The 16,991-nt window shown below is 51.3% G+C and overlaps 2 protein-coding genes across 7 annotated transcripts; both read left to right on the forward strand.

The window, feature by feature from the left end:
• The first annotated feature begins 105 nt into the window (after positions 1–105).
• On the forward strand, positions 106–11,604 carry LOC122387496 (pinin-like). Of its 4 annotated transcripts, XM_043377745.1 has the most exons (12): positions 296–522; positions 1,221–1,384; positions 2,033–2,248; positions 2,567–2,656; positions 3,152–3,221; positions 3,681–3,808; positions 4,558–4,633; positions 4,926–5,081; positions 5,452–5,590; positions 6,893–7,006; positions 9,405–10,035; positions 10,087–11,604. In XM_043377745.1, the coding sequence occupies exons 2-12, from the start codon at positions 1,263–1,265 to the stop codon at positions 10,931–10,933; spliced, it is 2,589 nt and encodes an 862-aa protein (XP_043233680.1). In that variant the 5' UTR covers positions 296–522; positions 1,221–1,262; the 3' UTR covers positions 10,934–11,604. The 4 variants fall into 4 exon arrangements, with proteins under 4 accessions (XP_043233676.1, XP_043233679.1, XP_043233680.1 ...); XM_043377741.1 differs by having other exon boundaries at positions 106–522; positions 9,405–11,604; XM_043377744.1 differs by having other exon boundaries at positions 295–522; positions 1,202–1,384; positions 9,405–11,604.
• An 876-nt stretch (positions 11,605–12,480) lies between these two features.
• On the forward strand, positions 12,481–16,795 carry LOC122387499. Of its 3 annotated transcripts, none has more exons than XM_043377755.1 (2): positions 12,481–12,681; positions 15,047–16,795. In XM_043377755.1, exon 2 carries the CDS (start codon positions 15,332–15,334, stop codon positions 16,727–16,729), a length of 1,398 nt encoding a protein of 465 aa, XP_043233690.1. In that variant the 5' UTR covers positions 12,481–12,681; positions 15,047–15,331; the 3' UTR covers positions 16,730–16,795. The 3 variants fall into 3 exon arrangements, with proteins under 3 accessions (XP_043233690.1, XP_043233689.1, XP_043233691.1); XM_043377754.1 differs by lacking the exon at positions 12,481–12,681 and adding an exon at positions 14,703–14,818; XM_043377756.1 differs by lacking the exon at positions 12,481–12,681 and adding an exon at positions 14,741–14,773.
• Positions 16,796–16,991: the final 196 nt, after the last annotated feature.

The following is a 16,991-nucleotide window of genomic DNA, read 5'->3' on the forward strand; positions in this document are numbered from 1 at the left end:
GTAAGCAGTGGTTACCCGTTGTAAGCCATGTAAGCAAATAGTGAAATGGCAATTTTACTCTGCATTGAAACTTCGCCCACAGCAGCTTGCAGCGAATGAAGGCGCCTAATGTTACCGTTTTGACGTCTCGAGACATCAGTTGCAGATTCATTTGATGTTTATCAGTCGTTTTAGGCTCCAGATTCTGCGTTGATGTTCGCTTTAGCGATTTGTTTTACGCGAGTCACTTTGTAGAGCCAGGGACCTATTTGTTATTCGACCATTTTCAGAGTTACGTGCACTGTCGCAGGGCCCCGCGATGTCTCGGAAGAAGATACGAGCCGTGAAGGATTATGAGCTCCGGAACATGAATTTCGTAAAACCTTCATGTAGTTTCTGCGCTACCAAATTCTCTAAAGTGGCGCACTGCGCCGTTATTGAACTATGGAAAAAATAACGCCGCCTTGAGGCGTCCGATATGGCCTTGGGCGTCCGCGTGTTTTCAGTGGAAGGGGTGGTGAATGTATACGGCCTTGGGTGAATGTGAGTTTTTCCGGTATTTTATGCCACGGCGTCTTTTATTTGATTTTGCATTGAATAAAACCCAAAAATCTCCCATTTGATCGCGCAATGATTTGCATGAGAGCGCTTTGGCTTATGCTTATGTGACGTGATCCATGGCATGCTTGTGCTTGCGTGGTTCCATTGGTTCCCTCCTGCCGATATTTACATTTTATTTTATGTTCCAATACATTCTAGGGAGGCCATTTTATCTTTCTATTCAAAGATTCAGATGCTCATGTTTGGTTCCTGACTCCTGAGTGATGCTTATCGCACATGGGTTTGCTACTCTCGTAGTAGGTACCTGACTGTAATTGTGATGTCTGACTGCATCAGCAGGCAGCATATATTTGTTTTATGGTTGTTGTTCAATGTCTTTACATTATGATATATAATGCTCAGTCTCATTTATATTTGCATAAGCATTGAAGTTCAAATGGATTGTATTTTGCAGTTACGTTTTAAGGAACATTTGATTTGATGTCCTTCATGATCTTACTTCCATATTCCATAAGTTAAAGCACAAAAAGATTCATGTATATATATTCATATCTACTATGTCATTGTTTGAATGCTTTGAGCCTCAGGCAGGTGTCAGTATTCTTTCTCACTTATTGATTTGTCCATAAATGTCTGACAGTTATGAAATCATCCATAAAAGCTTGTGTTAGCTATTGCAGGGAGACAATTCCTGGAAAATTTGCAACACAGGTACTTCAAGTATGACTTCCACTGAGGACTTGGGCTCAGCTCTGCAAGAGGAGTTGGAGAAGGCTAAGTCAACTTTAAAAGGAGTTGATGAGAGCTTGCAAAGATTTTTGGGCAGAGATCCCAATGATCCAAGGTAAGATGTTAGCTAGTGAAGCTGGGTGTTGGGTGCATCACTGATCAGCCAAGTGTAATTTGTCTCTACCACTGAACAATGCATGAGTAATGTAGTGTTTGATAACATGAATAGGAAACAGGTCATGCTGGCTTATCTGAACCTAAGCCTGGGTGTCAAGGAAGTGAACCTCTGTCAAGTTCATGAATTTGGCAGCAATCCACAGTATGCACTATGCATATTGTAATCTGCACCAAATCTTGTGCCCTTTTTGATGATCATCCTCAAACTGGTCCATGATTTTCTTGTTGGCAATGACAGCCTCAGGAATAGAGCCAATGTACCTTTTTAGCATTTATTAAAGAATTGGTGTACCCTCATTTTAATTCACCATAACTGCAGCACTTCTCACCATTTGAAGATTTCATACTTCATAATGTATCTATTTCAGCAACCCAAATATGGCTGGTGCTTAGAGGCTTATAACTTCATTACAGACTAGCAACTACTCTTAGTTTGGACAAAGAACTGTTTCATAGTATTGTATTTTACAATGCTAAGATAATGCTATAGGTATTTGCATCTTTATCACCATTTCCCTTATTCCTGGTCTATAATGATCCCTATTGCATCATTCTTCTCCACCGTGACGAGCGGCTCGCCCCGCAGACCGGTCCGGCGGCGCATCTCTGGCCCGGGCGGCCGGCCGGCAGACGATTTCGGCGGCCGACACGTGGAGATACGCGGCGACTTCGGCCGGCCATACCCCGACGGGAGGGGCGACTTCGCGGGCCGCGGTCGGCCCCCCTACGGAACAGCCAGGGCAGAGTTTGGGGGCGACAGGCGGCCAGAGCCCGACGGACGCGGCTTCTACGACGCCAGAGGGTGAGTGTGGGTGAATAATGGAATAGCTCTGAATATCTATAAGGTTATAAGGCTAGGATAAAGAAAGGCAATGGAAGACGTCCTGGTTTGTAGCTGCGCACAATATGTTGAAAATATTCGGTGAGGCTGTGACCAAGTGTAGTGTAAGATTAACTGATAGGTAGAAAATTACTTATCCCATCAGTTTCCAAAGACTGTTCCTGTCTTTCTATTTTACATCGAGTGCTTGTTATCAACACTAATCACGCCCTTCGATGCGCCAATTGCCTCGCCTGCCTGTGCCGTGCCGTGCTGAACACACTGTGCGACGCCCGGCAGCCGGCGGAGGGAGCGACATGACGCCGAGCTACGGGACGAGGACGGCGGGCCGGCGGCCAAGCGGCGCATCACACACGGCTCCAACGGCAGGTGAGCGCTCCTGTGAGAGACCGAGAGAACTGTGAAGAGCATGGGGAGCCGTCGGAGTCGCTGTGAGAAGGAGGTAGACTGTCGGAGCCGCCCGGGGGAACTAGAGGAGCGATATTGGAACTATTTGAACCCGCTGGGAGGAGGAGAGTCGATCTGTCTTATCTGCGTGAGGCGAGCCATCTGGAGCAGCTACAGGAGCCCTCAGTTGCAGCGGTGGCGCTGGTATCGGGCCTCGGCAGCGGTCGGCATGGTGGGATGCCATATCGGCGTGCCTTTGCTCGTTCGTGGCTATCTTGAGATTTTTTTCAATAGATCTACGAACCCATTGCTTTGAAATCTGTGAGTGCTTTGTATCCATTTTCTTTCAAACTGATAAGTTACATAAAATTCATGATTCGTTACTACTGGATTTGAGGTCAGGCTTTGTGCTATTGTCAGTCCCTTGGATACGGTTTACGCCTCCCGTGACTTGGCCCACTCTGCGCGTGCCGGCAGGCTGGGTGTGGTGGTCATCGGTCCCCGTCTGCGTAGGGCCAGTGCCAGCGACGAAGAACCGGAGCCCAAGGTAACGGCCCAAAGCTCAGGAGTTATCGCCTGAGATGGTTAATGCCGTTCCCCTGTCCCGGGATGTGGCGGGTGGTGATAGGCCTTAGCAACTGCTCGGCGAAGCCGCTTTGAGGAATGATTGACGCACCCAGCTTGTATTTGTATCCAAATCATTTCTTGTGTGTCTTTCTTGTCATTGCCACAGTGCCTTATATAACCTAATCCTTTGGGCTGAAAATTGGTGTATGGCATGTGGGCTGCGGATTTGCGGATTTGTCACATCTCGGCGTATAGGAGTATTCCCCCAGTATTTTACACTGTCAGATGGCTAATGCACCTGCTGTGCTGCGCAGTACGATACCGATCTCGGCGGATCCGGTGATGTCGTCCCTCCCTCCCCATCCCCCCCCCCAGTGTGCCGCTGACACTCCCTCTCCCCCAGTGGCCCTCTAACACGCCCTACCCGTCGTCCCGGTAGCCGTCGGTGGCCTCTCACGTGATCCCCGGTCCGGGCTCACGCGCCGCGGACCTGGAGCCACCTGATGATGGTCGCTCCCGACAGACGGCCCTCCAGGAGCGTAAGGGAGATAAGGAGAACATCAACAGGTGCGCGGGTGATGAGGGGCTGAGGGGTGGGGCGGAACGGACAGATGATGCCTCCGAGTGTGTTCCTGAATGACTTTTCAATGATCGTGTTATAGTGTCGATGCTGTGTTGTGGATACAATATTATCACGACGATTAGGAGGGCGTTATGACTTTGCTGCCATGATTTAGACTACGCTTACGTACTATGATACATTTAACTGTCATCTAAAACGGACTGTTAGCCGGCCGCCAGCCACCCTAAGTGTGTTCAAAAGTCCGTTGAACACTGGCTTTGTGGATCTTGGAGTGGACACCTGGGATTCTTGTATATTGTTCATTTTGACAAATGTTCACTTTAATGAAAAAACAATATCAAATTCTTGTCTGTATTCAATGTAAACGCGTTTCGATTATTTCTTTATCAATACATTGATACAGACATTGAATCGTGTGTGTTCATAATCTGTATTGTATCAATGTATTGATAAAGAAATAATCGAAGCGCGTTTACATTGAATACAGATAAGAATTTGATATTGTTTTTCATTAAAGTGAACACCTGGGATTCTGTATTCATTACGAAATGTGAATGGTATTTGAGTCTTTTTCAGTCGAAGTTCTTCCCTCGAATGTTTATAATCGTTCCTTCATAATATGTACAGTCACCTCTTGGGCACATTATATATAGTTGTAATAACTAGACCCAGACCTATCGGCTTTGCGGAGCATTTAAGTGACTCGGTGACAATTTCGTATCCACTGCCGCAGGAGCCGCCGGATGTTCGGCGCTCTGCTGGGGACACTGCAGCGGTTCCGTACGGATGAGGTCAAACAGAAGGAAAAGGTACGTCACGAACTGTCTCCAGAGTGTGTGCAGTTGTGCACTTATAGCACCCGCTGCCATCAGCATGAATTATGGCCTAGCGTTTCGGATGCACTATTTCAATGATGTGACAGTCGGTCTCTCGAGCAGCCTGCTAGTCAGCCCTGCTGCTGTCTGATCTGGCTGCTGTCATGGCGACCGCGACTTGGCGCTGCCTGCTGCGCTGCGTTCAAACACCGCTCGCTCACACAGTGCAGAACCCTCGCATCTGGTCCCCTTGCGCTCACCTTTCTCGGTCCCATCTCACCCTCAGGTGGAGAAGCGCGCGGAGATTGAGCGCCGACTGGAGGACGCAGCTCGCCGCGAGAAGGCCGAGCTCCGCCAGCAGCGGTCAGACATGTTCGCCCAGCGCAAACGCAAACAGCAGGAGGTGCGCCTCATCGAAATGAAGATGGCGCGCGTCAAAGAGGTACGAACTCGGGTGAATGCTGGGACACGCCGTGCTCATAAACCCTTCGCAGTCATGTTTGATGTTGGCTCGTGATACACTGATGCAAGATGCCGCTAGCCGATGATCGATTATAGATAATTCACTTAGCAGCGTCGATTTCATGAAGTAAGAGGCGTGTATGTGCTGATTATTCATTCAGGCCTACCAATTTACTGTACTAACATCAGTCTGATATGCATAACAGTTTTGGGCTCTAATATGATTTTGCCTGATATATTACTTAGCTATAAATTAGCACAATCATTCTCCCTACGGTGGTTGCTTTATTCTGAGCTATTCTTATCGCCGCTCATGTTCCACGCCACTGACCACAACTTCTGATTTTCAGGAGGAGGCCTGGGAGGCGCACCAGAAGCACCTGATGAACTTTATCCGCACCTCGGGCAAGCCGTGCATCTACTTCCTGCCCAAGGTGGCGCACCCCAACTCGGACGCCCTACTGGAGCGGAGTCGTGAGCAGCTCACCAGTGAGTCACGGCCCCTCACTCCGCGCTCACCCTGTACCCTCTCACCGCTCACCCTGTACCCTCTCACCGCTCACCCTGTACCCTCTCACCGCTCACCCTGTACCCTCTCACCGCCCACCCTGTACCCTCTCACCGCCCACCCTGTACCCTCTCACCGCTCACCCTGTACCCTCTCACCGCCCACCCTGTACCCTCTCACCGCTCACCCTGTACCCTCTCACCGCCCACCCTGTACCCTCTCACCGCCCACCCTGTACCCTCTCACCGCTCACCCTGTACCCTCTCACCGCTCACCCTGTACCCTCTCACCGTCCACCCTGTACCCTCTTGTCGCCTAACCCGCCTCTTTGGTACCGGGAGGTCTGCTCCCTCCCTGGTCTCCTTGCCAGCCCCAACCCTGGCTCTGACAGACGTCTGAATGCTGGAGCTTCAATTGCCCGATGGCAGTCGCTTAATCAGTGCCGCCCCAATCGGCAGTGATTGCTCAGCATGTGTGCATAGGTCAGACTGTTTCCTGTTTATGCTATATGCATTATGCACCCGCGCTGAGACGTAGAAGAGATGGCAGCGCTGGAAGTTAGCGATGGAATCAAGCCGTGCCCAGACGCATTAGCAGCCCATTTCTGGACGTTCTGGGGTTTTTGTAAAGAGACGGAGGTCGGTAATGGTAGGATGAATGTCACGCAACGATCAGGCTTTGTCACGTTTCCGGCGAGTTACTGCCGCACATTCTGCTAAACGTATACTACCACATACTGCGCTTTTCATAAACAGTCTTCTTAGCAGTTTTGCTATAATTGTCATCTTCATAAGAACAACTTAATCAGTGCAGCTGGCGCCCCATGCCGTCCAATGGTGATTTTGCTTTCAAAGGCAGTATCTAAAAATTCAATCTTAATAATGACTGATAATGAGGCTTCGCTAATTGGCCATTTATGTAGTCGTAATTGTCAGCGATTAAGACGTGTTTATGGCGGCATGGGCCATTACATGGTTAAGGATGGATGCTTCAAGGCTTTACCCTTAGCACATTATTGGTAATGGCGTACGCTGTGACACTCGCAGTGCTGACGTAAATGGAATATCAATGCATATCGCGGTCCGCTGGTCAACTGCGACATCACATGCGCTCGTGCCGGATATTTGATATTTTTTCCGAAACCGTGCTTTTTATTCTTACCGTGCTCCGGCGATCCCTTGACCGCCTTGTCTCAGCGATCCCCTTGAATCCCTGTCTCGGACCCCTGTCTTGGGGCCCGAGACCGCCGTGTGCCGTTCTGACCGCCGTGTGCCGTCCGACAGAGTCTATCGAGGAGCGCCGGCAGCGACTGCGGGACGACCTGGCCTCGTTTGACGCCCGACTAGAGCGGCTTCAGAACCCAGTGGAGCGTCGCGACTCGGCCGGCCAGCACTCGGGTAAGCCCAGGAGAACACAGAGGGGGTAGCCGGGTCAGGACTGTCCGGTAGGAGTCCCTCGCGACTCTGAGCCAAAGTTACACAGGGCGGGTGGCGGTCAGGGGGCCGCTGGTGGAGCAGCGCCGCGACTCGGCCGGCCAGCACTCGGGTAAGTCAGGGGGAAGACAGAGCGGATAGGGGTCAGTTCAGTGCCGGCCACCGATGGGGGTTCATTTGCGACCCGGCCAACGAACGAGTCTAGGGGAGGGATGGATTGGTTGGGCTGGCAGAGGGAGGGTTTGCAGGAATGAGTCAGCTTTGGGGACACATCCGAGACGCCCGGGTAAAGAGGCTAGTCTACTTACCTTTGGTGTTGCCAAGGCAAGAAGGTCTTGATTGAACCTGGTAGAGATCTCTAGGATGTGCGTACTGTATGCGCGCTCTGGCCTGCACGTTTTACTTTGTAACGATTGGTACGGCAAATACCCAAGATTGGTTGTCGGTGTAACCAACCCAGACCAACAGGCTTCTATAATCTTTATACTAATGCGTGGCTCGATCGTTTAAGTGCCGACTGTAAAAGACCTACTGCTCCTGCATTGAGTCCAATCAAGTCAGGTTCAATCAGAGACATGGTGTGCCGCGTTCGCTCGGCTTCTGGGAGTCGCTGGTGTCCCAGCCGTTCAGAGGTAGCCGCATAAATGTCACAGAAGCCATCCATGAGGAGCGACCCGTTCGCTACCTTTATAGCTCTCACCAAACCGAACCTTAGCGATTCAGTTACGTCAGATATCCGTGTAGCGCAAGGTGCGTCAGCTAGGAGTGCGTCAGTTGCCAGGGCAGCCAGGATTGTCGGACGGCGAAATATCGCATGTTTTCGAACAATGCACGGTATAAGTCCTGCTATGGAGACTGCGCTGGGCGGCACGGAGCAGCGTATTTACTGATTTGTCTGGGGTTGTGCCTACTGCCTTGGAATACTCTGTTGATATAACTCTGCTAATGAGAGTCCGTGGACCTTTGTTTTTGAGGTACCTGAGTGAACGACGTCTAATTCGGGCAGTGGACTGGGAGCTGAAAAAGATGTGTGAATATTCAAAGCCCCTTTCTGCAGAAGGGCGTGGGAACCAATTCTTTTCAGCTGGTCACAACACTGTTCATTTCTAACATTTCGGTTTAAAAATCACCCAGTGAAGAGAGACAAGTCACTATCAACAGTGCATTTCTCCAAAAATCCTTTGATGGCATCATTGATTTCCGCGTCTGTAGTCTTGCTCAGATTGGGTCGATGAGGTAATGTAAAGGCTATTCTGCAGAGTAGCTGGTATCCACCTTCCTTTGCAGTGCGCGGATAGTATTTGACTTCAATATCAATTTGATTTTTTTCATTGCTGTTTCGCTGCCTTTGCCAGGCAGATGATACGTTCCGTGTGACGACCCATGCAGTCACTATTGACCGTGTTGACAATGGAAACCTCGTCACTAACGCACTGACAACATCTTATGGTACGGGGACCCGCAGTTGCTACTGTACACGAACCCTAACTCTAGCCGTCTGTCCTGTCCAGTAACGACCGATAACATTGATATCGACTGTCGGTCCGTGTACAAGAGCAGCTGAGGTTTTCTGTGCGTGCCCTCTGACAGCTTTTCGTTGTTCCCTGTGAGGGTGCTGGGACAATTTACTCAGGGTCGCTGTACAGTAGCAACTGCGGGTCCCCGTACAGTGCTTATCAATGCACGTCCGCCGGTCATATTGCGGGTGAACGACGTCCTGGAGCTCTTTGCCTGGCTACGCACAGCAGCAAGGCAGGACATTGAATGGGGCAGCTGCTAAAATGGCCGATTTTCACTTACTGCGTGGTGCCGTGCGCTGGTCGTCAATATACCTTTATATTATTGTTTCCTATCATAAAAAGTGGTAGGAACAGTAGTCCACCGCCGTTTTAGGAGTTATAACTTTACTTATTACCTATGCTGTAAACTACACAGCTGTTGCGCACAACCTGAATTTAAATTGGCTTAACCTTGCTGGTATAGTACAAACCCTACGAAAGCAAAACACGCAAAATACCATCGCTGGCACGAGTATCACGGATTCTGAGCAGTAATCGCCACGCACTTTCAGAATGTGGATCGCTCATGATTGTTCAATACAATACAATACAATAAGGGGCTGAACGCCCGCTATTCAATGGCAATCGGTTCACTGTTTAACCAAGTCGCTTTCTGAAGATTCTGAAGCAGAAAAAGCAAAAAAAAGTGCAATCCGAGATTCCTTTCAAATTCATGGGCAGCGCCAAGAATACTTTCCAACTAGCCCCTGTCTTCCGTGGGTCGGACAGCTGTCATTGTCATGTCTTTTCAATGGTCATGATCTGTCGTGCCCGAACTCACTGTCCTCTTCTTCACTTCCCAGATCACGAGCATGCGGACGAGGACGACGAAGAGGACGATGACGAGGAGATGCCGCCCGGTATTACCTCCTCGGTGGTGGTGCCAGGCGGCGCGCGACCCGAGCGACGCTCGCCGGCCGCCGGGGACGCCTCGCGGCCCGAGCGCGAGGAGGGCGAGTGTGACGACGACGACGACCAGCCGATGGAGACAGCGCCGGCGCCGGCCGAGCGGCCCGAGCGGCCCGCCTCGCCGGACCAGCAGCCGATGGCAGTGGAGGGAGAGGGCGAACCTGCGGCGGCTGCCAGCCCGCCGGCTGATGCGCCCAAGTCGCCGTCACCAGCGGCCGCCGACCGGCCGGCCTCCCCCAGCGCCGCCGCTGCCGATGAGCCGATGGAGGAGGGGCCGGCCCTGCCGCCGCCGCCTCCTCCTGCCGCTGCCGACGAGGCGGTGCCCGCTGCCTCTCCGGCGTCCCCAGATGGAGCCGACGGGGGACGACCGTCGGCACCGGGGAACGACGGCGACAAGCGGACCGAGCCCACACCGCCGGCCGGCAAGGAGCGGACGCCGCCGCGCGCTGAAAGGAGAGAGAAAGATAAGAGCTCCGACAAAGAAAGCCGACGAGAAAAGGACAGCAAAAAAGAAAAAGATGGCAGGAAGGATGAAAGCAGGAAGGAGAAGGACAGCAGGAAGGAGAAGGACAGGAGGAAGGAGAAGGACAGCAAGAGTGAGAGGAACGACGGGAAAGAAAAGGATAGTAGGAAGGAAGACAGCGGGAAAGAGAAGGAAAACATAAAAGAAAGAGAAAGCAGGAAAGAAAAAGAAAGCCGAAAAGAAAAGGAAATGGAGAGCGGTAAAGACAAGGGAAGTAAGGAGCAGGAAAAGAAGAAAAACGAAAGCGAGAGGGAGCGCGATAGCAGGAAGGAGAAAGAAAATAGAAAGGAAAGCGAAAGGAAGAAGGACAAGGATGCTGAGGGGAGCCGACGGAAGGAGAAGGACGGAGATAAGCCTAACGACCGGCGCGGCTCGAAAGACGATGCCGAGAGGAACGAGCGGCGCAGCTCCCGAGACGCGGCGGAGAAGACAACCACTGCGTGTGCTAAGGAGACTCAGAATACCGGCAGGGATGACAAAAAGGATGACAAACGGCGTGACAAAAAGGGGGATGGTAAACGGGACGACGGCGCCAGCCGCCGTAAGGACCAGGACTCTTCCGGCGCCGCTGAGAGCAGCCGGCGAAACGACAAGGACGGAAAGGAGTCGGAGAGCCGCCGCGACGAGTCGGGTCGGTCGCGCCGGGGCTCGGGCGGCGGGGAGAGGGACTCGGCCGGCCGGCGGGACCGTGACCGGCGCGCCGCCAACGACAAGGGCTCGCGCCGGGACGGCGGCGCCGGGGACCGCTCGGGCCGGCCGAGCCGCCGGCGCTCCCGCTCCAGTAGCTCGAGCAGCAGCGGCAGCAGCAGTAGCAGCAGCAGCGGCAGCAGCAGCAGCAGTAGCAGCAGCAGTGGCAGCAGCCGCAGTCGCAGCCGCTCCAGCTCACGGGACTCCAGGTGAAGTGGCGGGGCAGTTCCGGACGATTTTCGCCCTCTGCTCCCCGCGCTGACTGCCGTTCTGTCAGTGAGGTGTGTGCTTTGTGTGGACGGTCGGACCTGGTAAAAGTCAGGCCGAGGACGCTGCTAAGGCTCGGTAAGCGTCGGCTTGCCACAGGCTGGGTCTCGTTCTGTGGAGGTGTGTATGATCCGTGACGGTAGCCGGCCGGACCGTTTAGAGTAACCTTGCCATGGTCATCTGCATACGTATGATCGCTTCTGGCCCTGTCTGGGAGGTGCGTGTGAGTGAGACGGTTTGTACATTTTGAGGCGTAACCATTTTGAATACGGTCAGCTCTGCCCTGCTCAGAGGCCATTTAGATCGAAAGACGTGTCGATCTGTTTTTTGTATGTATGCGTGTGCGTCATGCGTGTGTGTACAGGTGTGCTAGATGTGTTCCATGCCATCAGGTCTTACATCAGGCTGTACGTGAATTCACGTCACGAACGGGGCCGGAGAGCTATGGAAGCTCCTGTCGGGACAGTAGTTGTATTTCGGATTTCTTTGCCGCTGTAGGGTGGCCCTGTGATGTCTGTCGGATAAGCCCGCTTTGCCCGTATGGGACAAATACGCGGTCAGCGCGATACGTCTTTTGTGCTGATAAACATCGCGAAAATAAACCGAATCGAATTGTATTGTTGTATATTGAATTATATTGAATATTGTATATTGTATTGTACAGGTAGTTGTCTGTTTACCGGTTCCGTCGGCTGATGGTATTCAAATTTCAATTCAATGCGGTGAACGATTGAAGTGAAGTTGGCCATCTCGCTTAATTCCGGTTGGGTCCATTAGATATGACTGAGCTGGGGTCCGGGCATCTTCAGAGCGAGAAGGGGACTACCCTCCATTCCAAAGACCTCGTGAACAAGGCTGCGTACCGCAATAGAAAATGTAAGAAAGAGCTCTAGGTACCATATTTGCTGGTCATTTTGAAGTACGATCAACTTTGAGATAACTACAGGACCTGTGTGAAATCAGGGAATGTGTAAATAGTTGCCAATGTCTCCTTCAGCGTATGTTTATTATAAAATATGAAGGAGAGGAACATATTCCAGCGCAACGCACACACCAACGCATTCGCATCACCTGTGCTCATGCTGAAGGTCATCAGATATCACAGAAATATGCCATTTCGCTGCTGGCTTTTTTGAAGAAATATTGTTGATAACGTAAGCATTATAACACACATTCGACCATTGCTTTCGGCACCTCAAAGCGCAGAAAAAGACGGAGATCCTACCTCATCGCGATCGGTTCGTTTGCGGGTCGCAACTTGGGTCGAAAGCTTTATTATGACAGGTGGCAGCTGTAGTGCGTCCTACAGCGACGGTTTGATTATTTCATTTTAAAGCTTATCTCGAAAGCCGATCAGCTATAAAAAGGTTCGTGACACGCCGCTGATGACACCACCGGTGTCATATGACACGGATGTGACACAGCGCGGTGTCTCTGACACCGGATGTTGTCCTCGGCGGGCCGGGTGCTGCTCGATGCGAGCTCGCCCCATTGTCCCCCGTGCGGGTGCCCCGGCGCTGGGTCGGGGCGGCTGCACCTCCCCGCCCGCCCGGCCACCGTCACATCCTCTGTACCTGAGCGCCGCGGCGCACACCGTATCAGTATACATGAGAGCCAGTTATGGTGGAGTACGGTGGGGAATGGAGGATCCGAAACACCGATAGGGCTGCTGGACTGGGCGAACCTTCATGTTGGTGAGTTACAATGGCGGTGTTTTTAAGGATGGGGTTCGAGGCCGAGAGATGTTAAACATTTTAGACCACACTTCTGAAAAGAGATCCGACATAATACCTCAGCATATGTGCATTTAACTGTGTAATCATTGAGTAAGATAGGGGAACATTTAACCCCTGAGTTTATAATGATCTTAAATGTGCTACTAAATTTATCATTAGTAATGTCAAAAGTCGCGACCATTTTGAACGTGCACGACAAAAAATTGTGAACGAGTACGACACACTTAGGCTTCCTACGGTCATGCGATGCACTTTACCGGGCCTGTCCATGTGACGTATCCTCAACAGGGTTACAAGCCCGCAGATAGGATGCACTGACATGTGAGATCTCAATGACCTAGCATTGAGCTTGTGCTGAGATAAATTTAATGCACGCTGAGAAGCATGTGTTTCATAGTATTGACTCGTACCTAATACCCGGAGGCTGTGATGCCAAGTAAATGCGCCATTGGATCCCACAGTAGGTACTTAGCGTGGATTATTAAATGTTTCGAAAAACTGTCTAACATTTTAGAAGCTTGAAGTCAATTGAAAATGTAACAACTATCGCTGTTTTAATTTGGTACTGGGCGTTTGTCGATATGCTAGTTCGAATGTTTAAGCTCGTAGATTTATGAAGACATAATTTCGAGCTCAAAAAGGGTTCTTACCCCCGAAAATTTCACATCAGGAGCCGAACATTTAACCGTCAGTGTCCTCTTACTTTATACCAAAGCACGACACTTTCCATGTTATATCAGAGTACCTGTAACGTTACTCTGACCATTACGTAACTGGGTACATACCTAGGTACTATAGATTTTAACGAACAGAGCAATTACGGACTATCCTTATTTCCAGAAGGAATCGTATTTAAAATGCAATATCAATCGTATCATGCGGATTCGTACATACGTTCTACACAAAAATAGATATAGGATGGCGAATGTGATCGATTTAAAACGGTTTCTCACTGCTGTACCATTGAGAAGTAAGCATTAGCTTAGCAGTGGACCTTGCTGTGGATCGCAAAACTATGCAGAGGGTTGCTGAAGGGCACACGAGACTCTCCATATCCACGTATCATGAAATCGTTGGTATTCCGTGCCAATCGTAGCATCATACCGCCCTGCTGCTGTCCTAACCGACGAGCGAGCGGCGAGCGGCGGTGTAGCGCGGATCCGGGCGGAAGGTAGATTTATCAGACAAATCAACAGGTTTCGGTTGGGACAATATTGACCCAAGTGTTCCCACACCGGGTAGGCGCAAAATAGCACACAGACACACCCAGTCAGTTGTTAACAGGACTTCAGCGGACCGGTCCGTGTCGTCCCGGTGAACAAGGTAGGCACTCGGCACGACACAGCGTTTTACGATATAGAACGATTTCCAGTGGTAATTTTCGCGTACGGTCTATGGGATGTTGAATGATGCGTTTTCGATAGGAAATATTCGATTGCAATATTTTTGTATGACCCGGAAATGACCCTATAATAGGTTATCCTATGACCCCATAGAGTAAAATTGACAATGGAAGGGTACATAGGTACCTCAGGACGGATCGAGTCATTTGGAGTCATTTTCAACGTTCTCGCTCCACTTTGGCTACAAACTGCTGTGCAAATTTAGGGCACGCGTGACTTGTTGGCCTCCCAAGATTAAACGGTTGGGAGTGCCTACTGACGAATGGTTTGGGCAACGTATTTGGTTTCAGCCATAACCCCTTAGGACAGTGACGTGTGTAAGTTGTAAGACGATTCGAGGTCCGCTGACTCTGTGCTGAATCTGGGCTGGACCTGAACTGGACATATTTTTTGTATTGTTTTTGTTAGGCAATTCAATTCGTCGCCAGTCTTCCCTCATACAACAGAGTCTCTTGTAGTTTTTCATATGTTCCCTGCCACTTACCTATTGTTCTTAATCGAAGCGAAGTAAATTATTCATGCTGTCACGTGAATAGTTTGAGCGCCTAATTTATGGTTGACGTTCCTGAAGAGGTCAATGAACTGTAGGTTGGCGAAGCGCTACCTGCAACTTCAGTCACTGTACTGTGGCATATGAAGCATGTATGGTAGGCTTCTTATCCCATGATCCGACGGAGGTGGGCCGGACGGAGGTGAGGTCCGGTATAAAATCTTTTTCATGTTGCCCCGTGCTTTTAAAAGGAGAAACTAGGAGGGAATTTACTTTTCTTTATTGTTCTTGGGTGTCCATATTCATTCCATCGTAGACTGAATGATAAGTACTGCGCTTTAATCATAGTTCACAATAGGTATGCGTTGGCTAGCGAGCCCCGTGCGTGTGACATTCGAAGATCAACAATCTACTCTTACTCCTGTTACAGGTCCTGATGATGGCTGGCAAGTAAGCCATTTCTACGGATGCTGGGTGTAAGAAGTCATTTGCAATGAGCTATGTCTCACTCTCATTTATGAAAGATTGCCTTTCCAAGCGTGTTCCTTACACTAAAAATGGTAGTGATTGGAAACAAACATTTACAATTGCCTTGAATCTTGGGAATGAAGCATCTTTGGATGTACCTATACGGGTGATAACGGAACATTATACGAACTTGTATGATTTCAAGATACTTATCACCCTCTGAAGACAGCTTGGCGAAGAGGAGCAGATGACGATGGAGATGGACGTATCCGGTACTGGTTTTCTTGCTGAAGGAAAAGATTCTCGTCAGACGAACGTAGCCACATCCAACAACGCATGCATGTTTTTGGATTCTCCTGGCAAGACGCTGCTCGCCAGTATTTTCTCACCGCGCAGTTTATTCCACGGCGAGAATGTCCGAACTCCGAGTGACTCTGGCATGTGCACTCCAAACACACCGAGCAGGTGCGGATTGGGAACACCAACCAGCAGCCGCATGGGAACACCGTGCCACCCGGACTTCGAGCCCATCGACTGCACGATGATGCCGCCAGCAAAAGCGGCCAGTCCACCAAACGAGGCAAGAGGCGCACTCTACGGCTCTACTGAGATCGGATCGCCGGACCTGAGCTGTCTGCTGCGCGACTGGACAGAGCGAACACCGGAACACGACGGAGCGGCTTATCGGGAGCGGTCCTCCAGCTCGGTGGCGAGCTCGACGCTGCTGCGGCCGTCCCAGAGCGGACCGGCCGAGGCGCTCGGCCTCCGCTCGTCGCCTCAAATCGTACAGTCGCCGCTGGCACTGCTGGAGCCGGCCGGACACTTGGTCGTGGCCAGTCCTCTGTCGTCGACGACCTGGCGCAGTCCCGGCCGTCGCCGACCCGAGTGGAGGTCTCCCTGCCCATCGTTTGGGGCACAGACGGCTACTCCGGTGTCTCCACTGGCGCTGGAGGGGACGTTTTGGTCGCAGCAGAGCGCGAGGCAGAGCTCTCCCACGGGTGCGACCTCCAATCCTGGCTGCGTGCGACTCCTGGGCCCAGCAGGGCTCTGTTCACCAACCACCGTCCAGTCCGAGTCAGCTACTGGGCTGCATGATACATCCCCTCTCTTGTCCACTGGCCAGCCATCTGCCGTCCTAGTCTCCAGGCCAGCACCTGGCCAGATGAGAGCCCCACTCGGTGACCCGAGCCGCCAGCCCAGCGACCCCGCTGAGAGGCCCCGCGATCTTTCTTCTCCGACAAACACGGCTGAGGATGGCGATCCAGACGCGGACGACCTCAGTGATCTCTCACCGGACAGTGACGAAGACATGGACCAGTTGGACGTGCCGCAGGCCTTCTGCAAGCCCTTCCTGGACGGCCCCGACCTATTGTTCTCCAACCGTCACCTGGCGTACCCTCACATGGACTCCCCGGTGCTGGGCCACTCGCGTCAGGTGACCCGGTTCGGCAAGGTGCGCTTCACCGTGTTCCCAGGTGTACACTGGGCACGCGACCCCAGGGAGAGGAGACGGCAGCTGGCGGCGGCCAGGGGCATCCAGAGCAGCGGCCGACGGGGAAAACGGAAACTGGCGCCGAAACCTCAGAACAGTCGGTGTCAACAGCGGGTCAATCGCAGTGGAGGGGCTTGCAACCGTTCAGAATGATGCTAACTGTTTGAACACCGTTTGACACACTGAGTGCTATTGTCACAATATATTTATTTTGTGTTACTTTTGGTGAGACATTTACGACGTATTTGTTGTTTTAATTTCCAGATCATGACTCGAGTGACAGCAGTGACTGCTACCGGTAATGGTTCCTCCCTCAGCTTCTGAAATTATATAACTTGGTTGTATTTGTCGCTAGGAAGGAAAACTAAGGAACTTTGATAATTAATTGGAAAAAGGATTCTTTTGATTAAGTGCC

Source organism: Amphibalanus amphitrite, unplaced genomic scaffold, assembly GCF_019059575.1.
Source record: "Amphibalanus amphitrite isolate SeventyFive unplaced genomic scaffold, NRLGWU_Aamphi_draft 000288F_arrow, whole genome shotgun sequence".
NCBI classification, from domain to species: domain Eukaryota; kingdom Metazoa; phylum Arthropoda; class Thecostraca; order Balanomorpha; family Balanidae; genus Amphibalanus; species Amphibalanus amphitrite.

What these genes read in the sequence shown, in the direction of transcription:
- LOC122387499 (XM_043377755.1), top strand. Translation starts at nt 15,332, where the DNA reads ATGACGATGGAGATGGACGTATCCGGTACTGGTTTTCTTGCTGAAGGA.
- LOC122387496 (XM_043377741.1), top strand. Translation starts at nt 1,263, where the DNA reads ATGACTTCCACTGAGGACTTGGGCTCAGCTCTGCAAGAGGAGTTGGAG. An exon ending in GGCTTCTACGACGCCAGAGG is followed by an intron (nt 2,249 to 2,566) that starts GTGAGTGTGGGT and finishes GACGCCCGGCAG; the next exon opens with CCGGCGGAGGGAGCGACATG. An exon ending in CTCGGCCGGCCAGCACTCGG is followed by an intron (nt 7,007 to 9,404) that starts GTAAGCCCAGGA and finishes TTCACTTCCCAG; the next exon opens with ATCACGAGCATGCGGACGAG.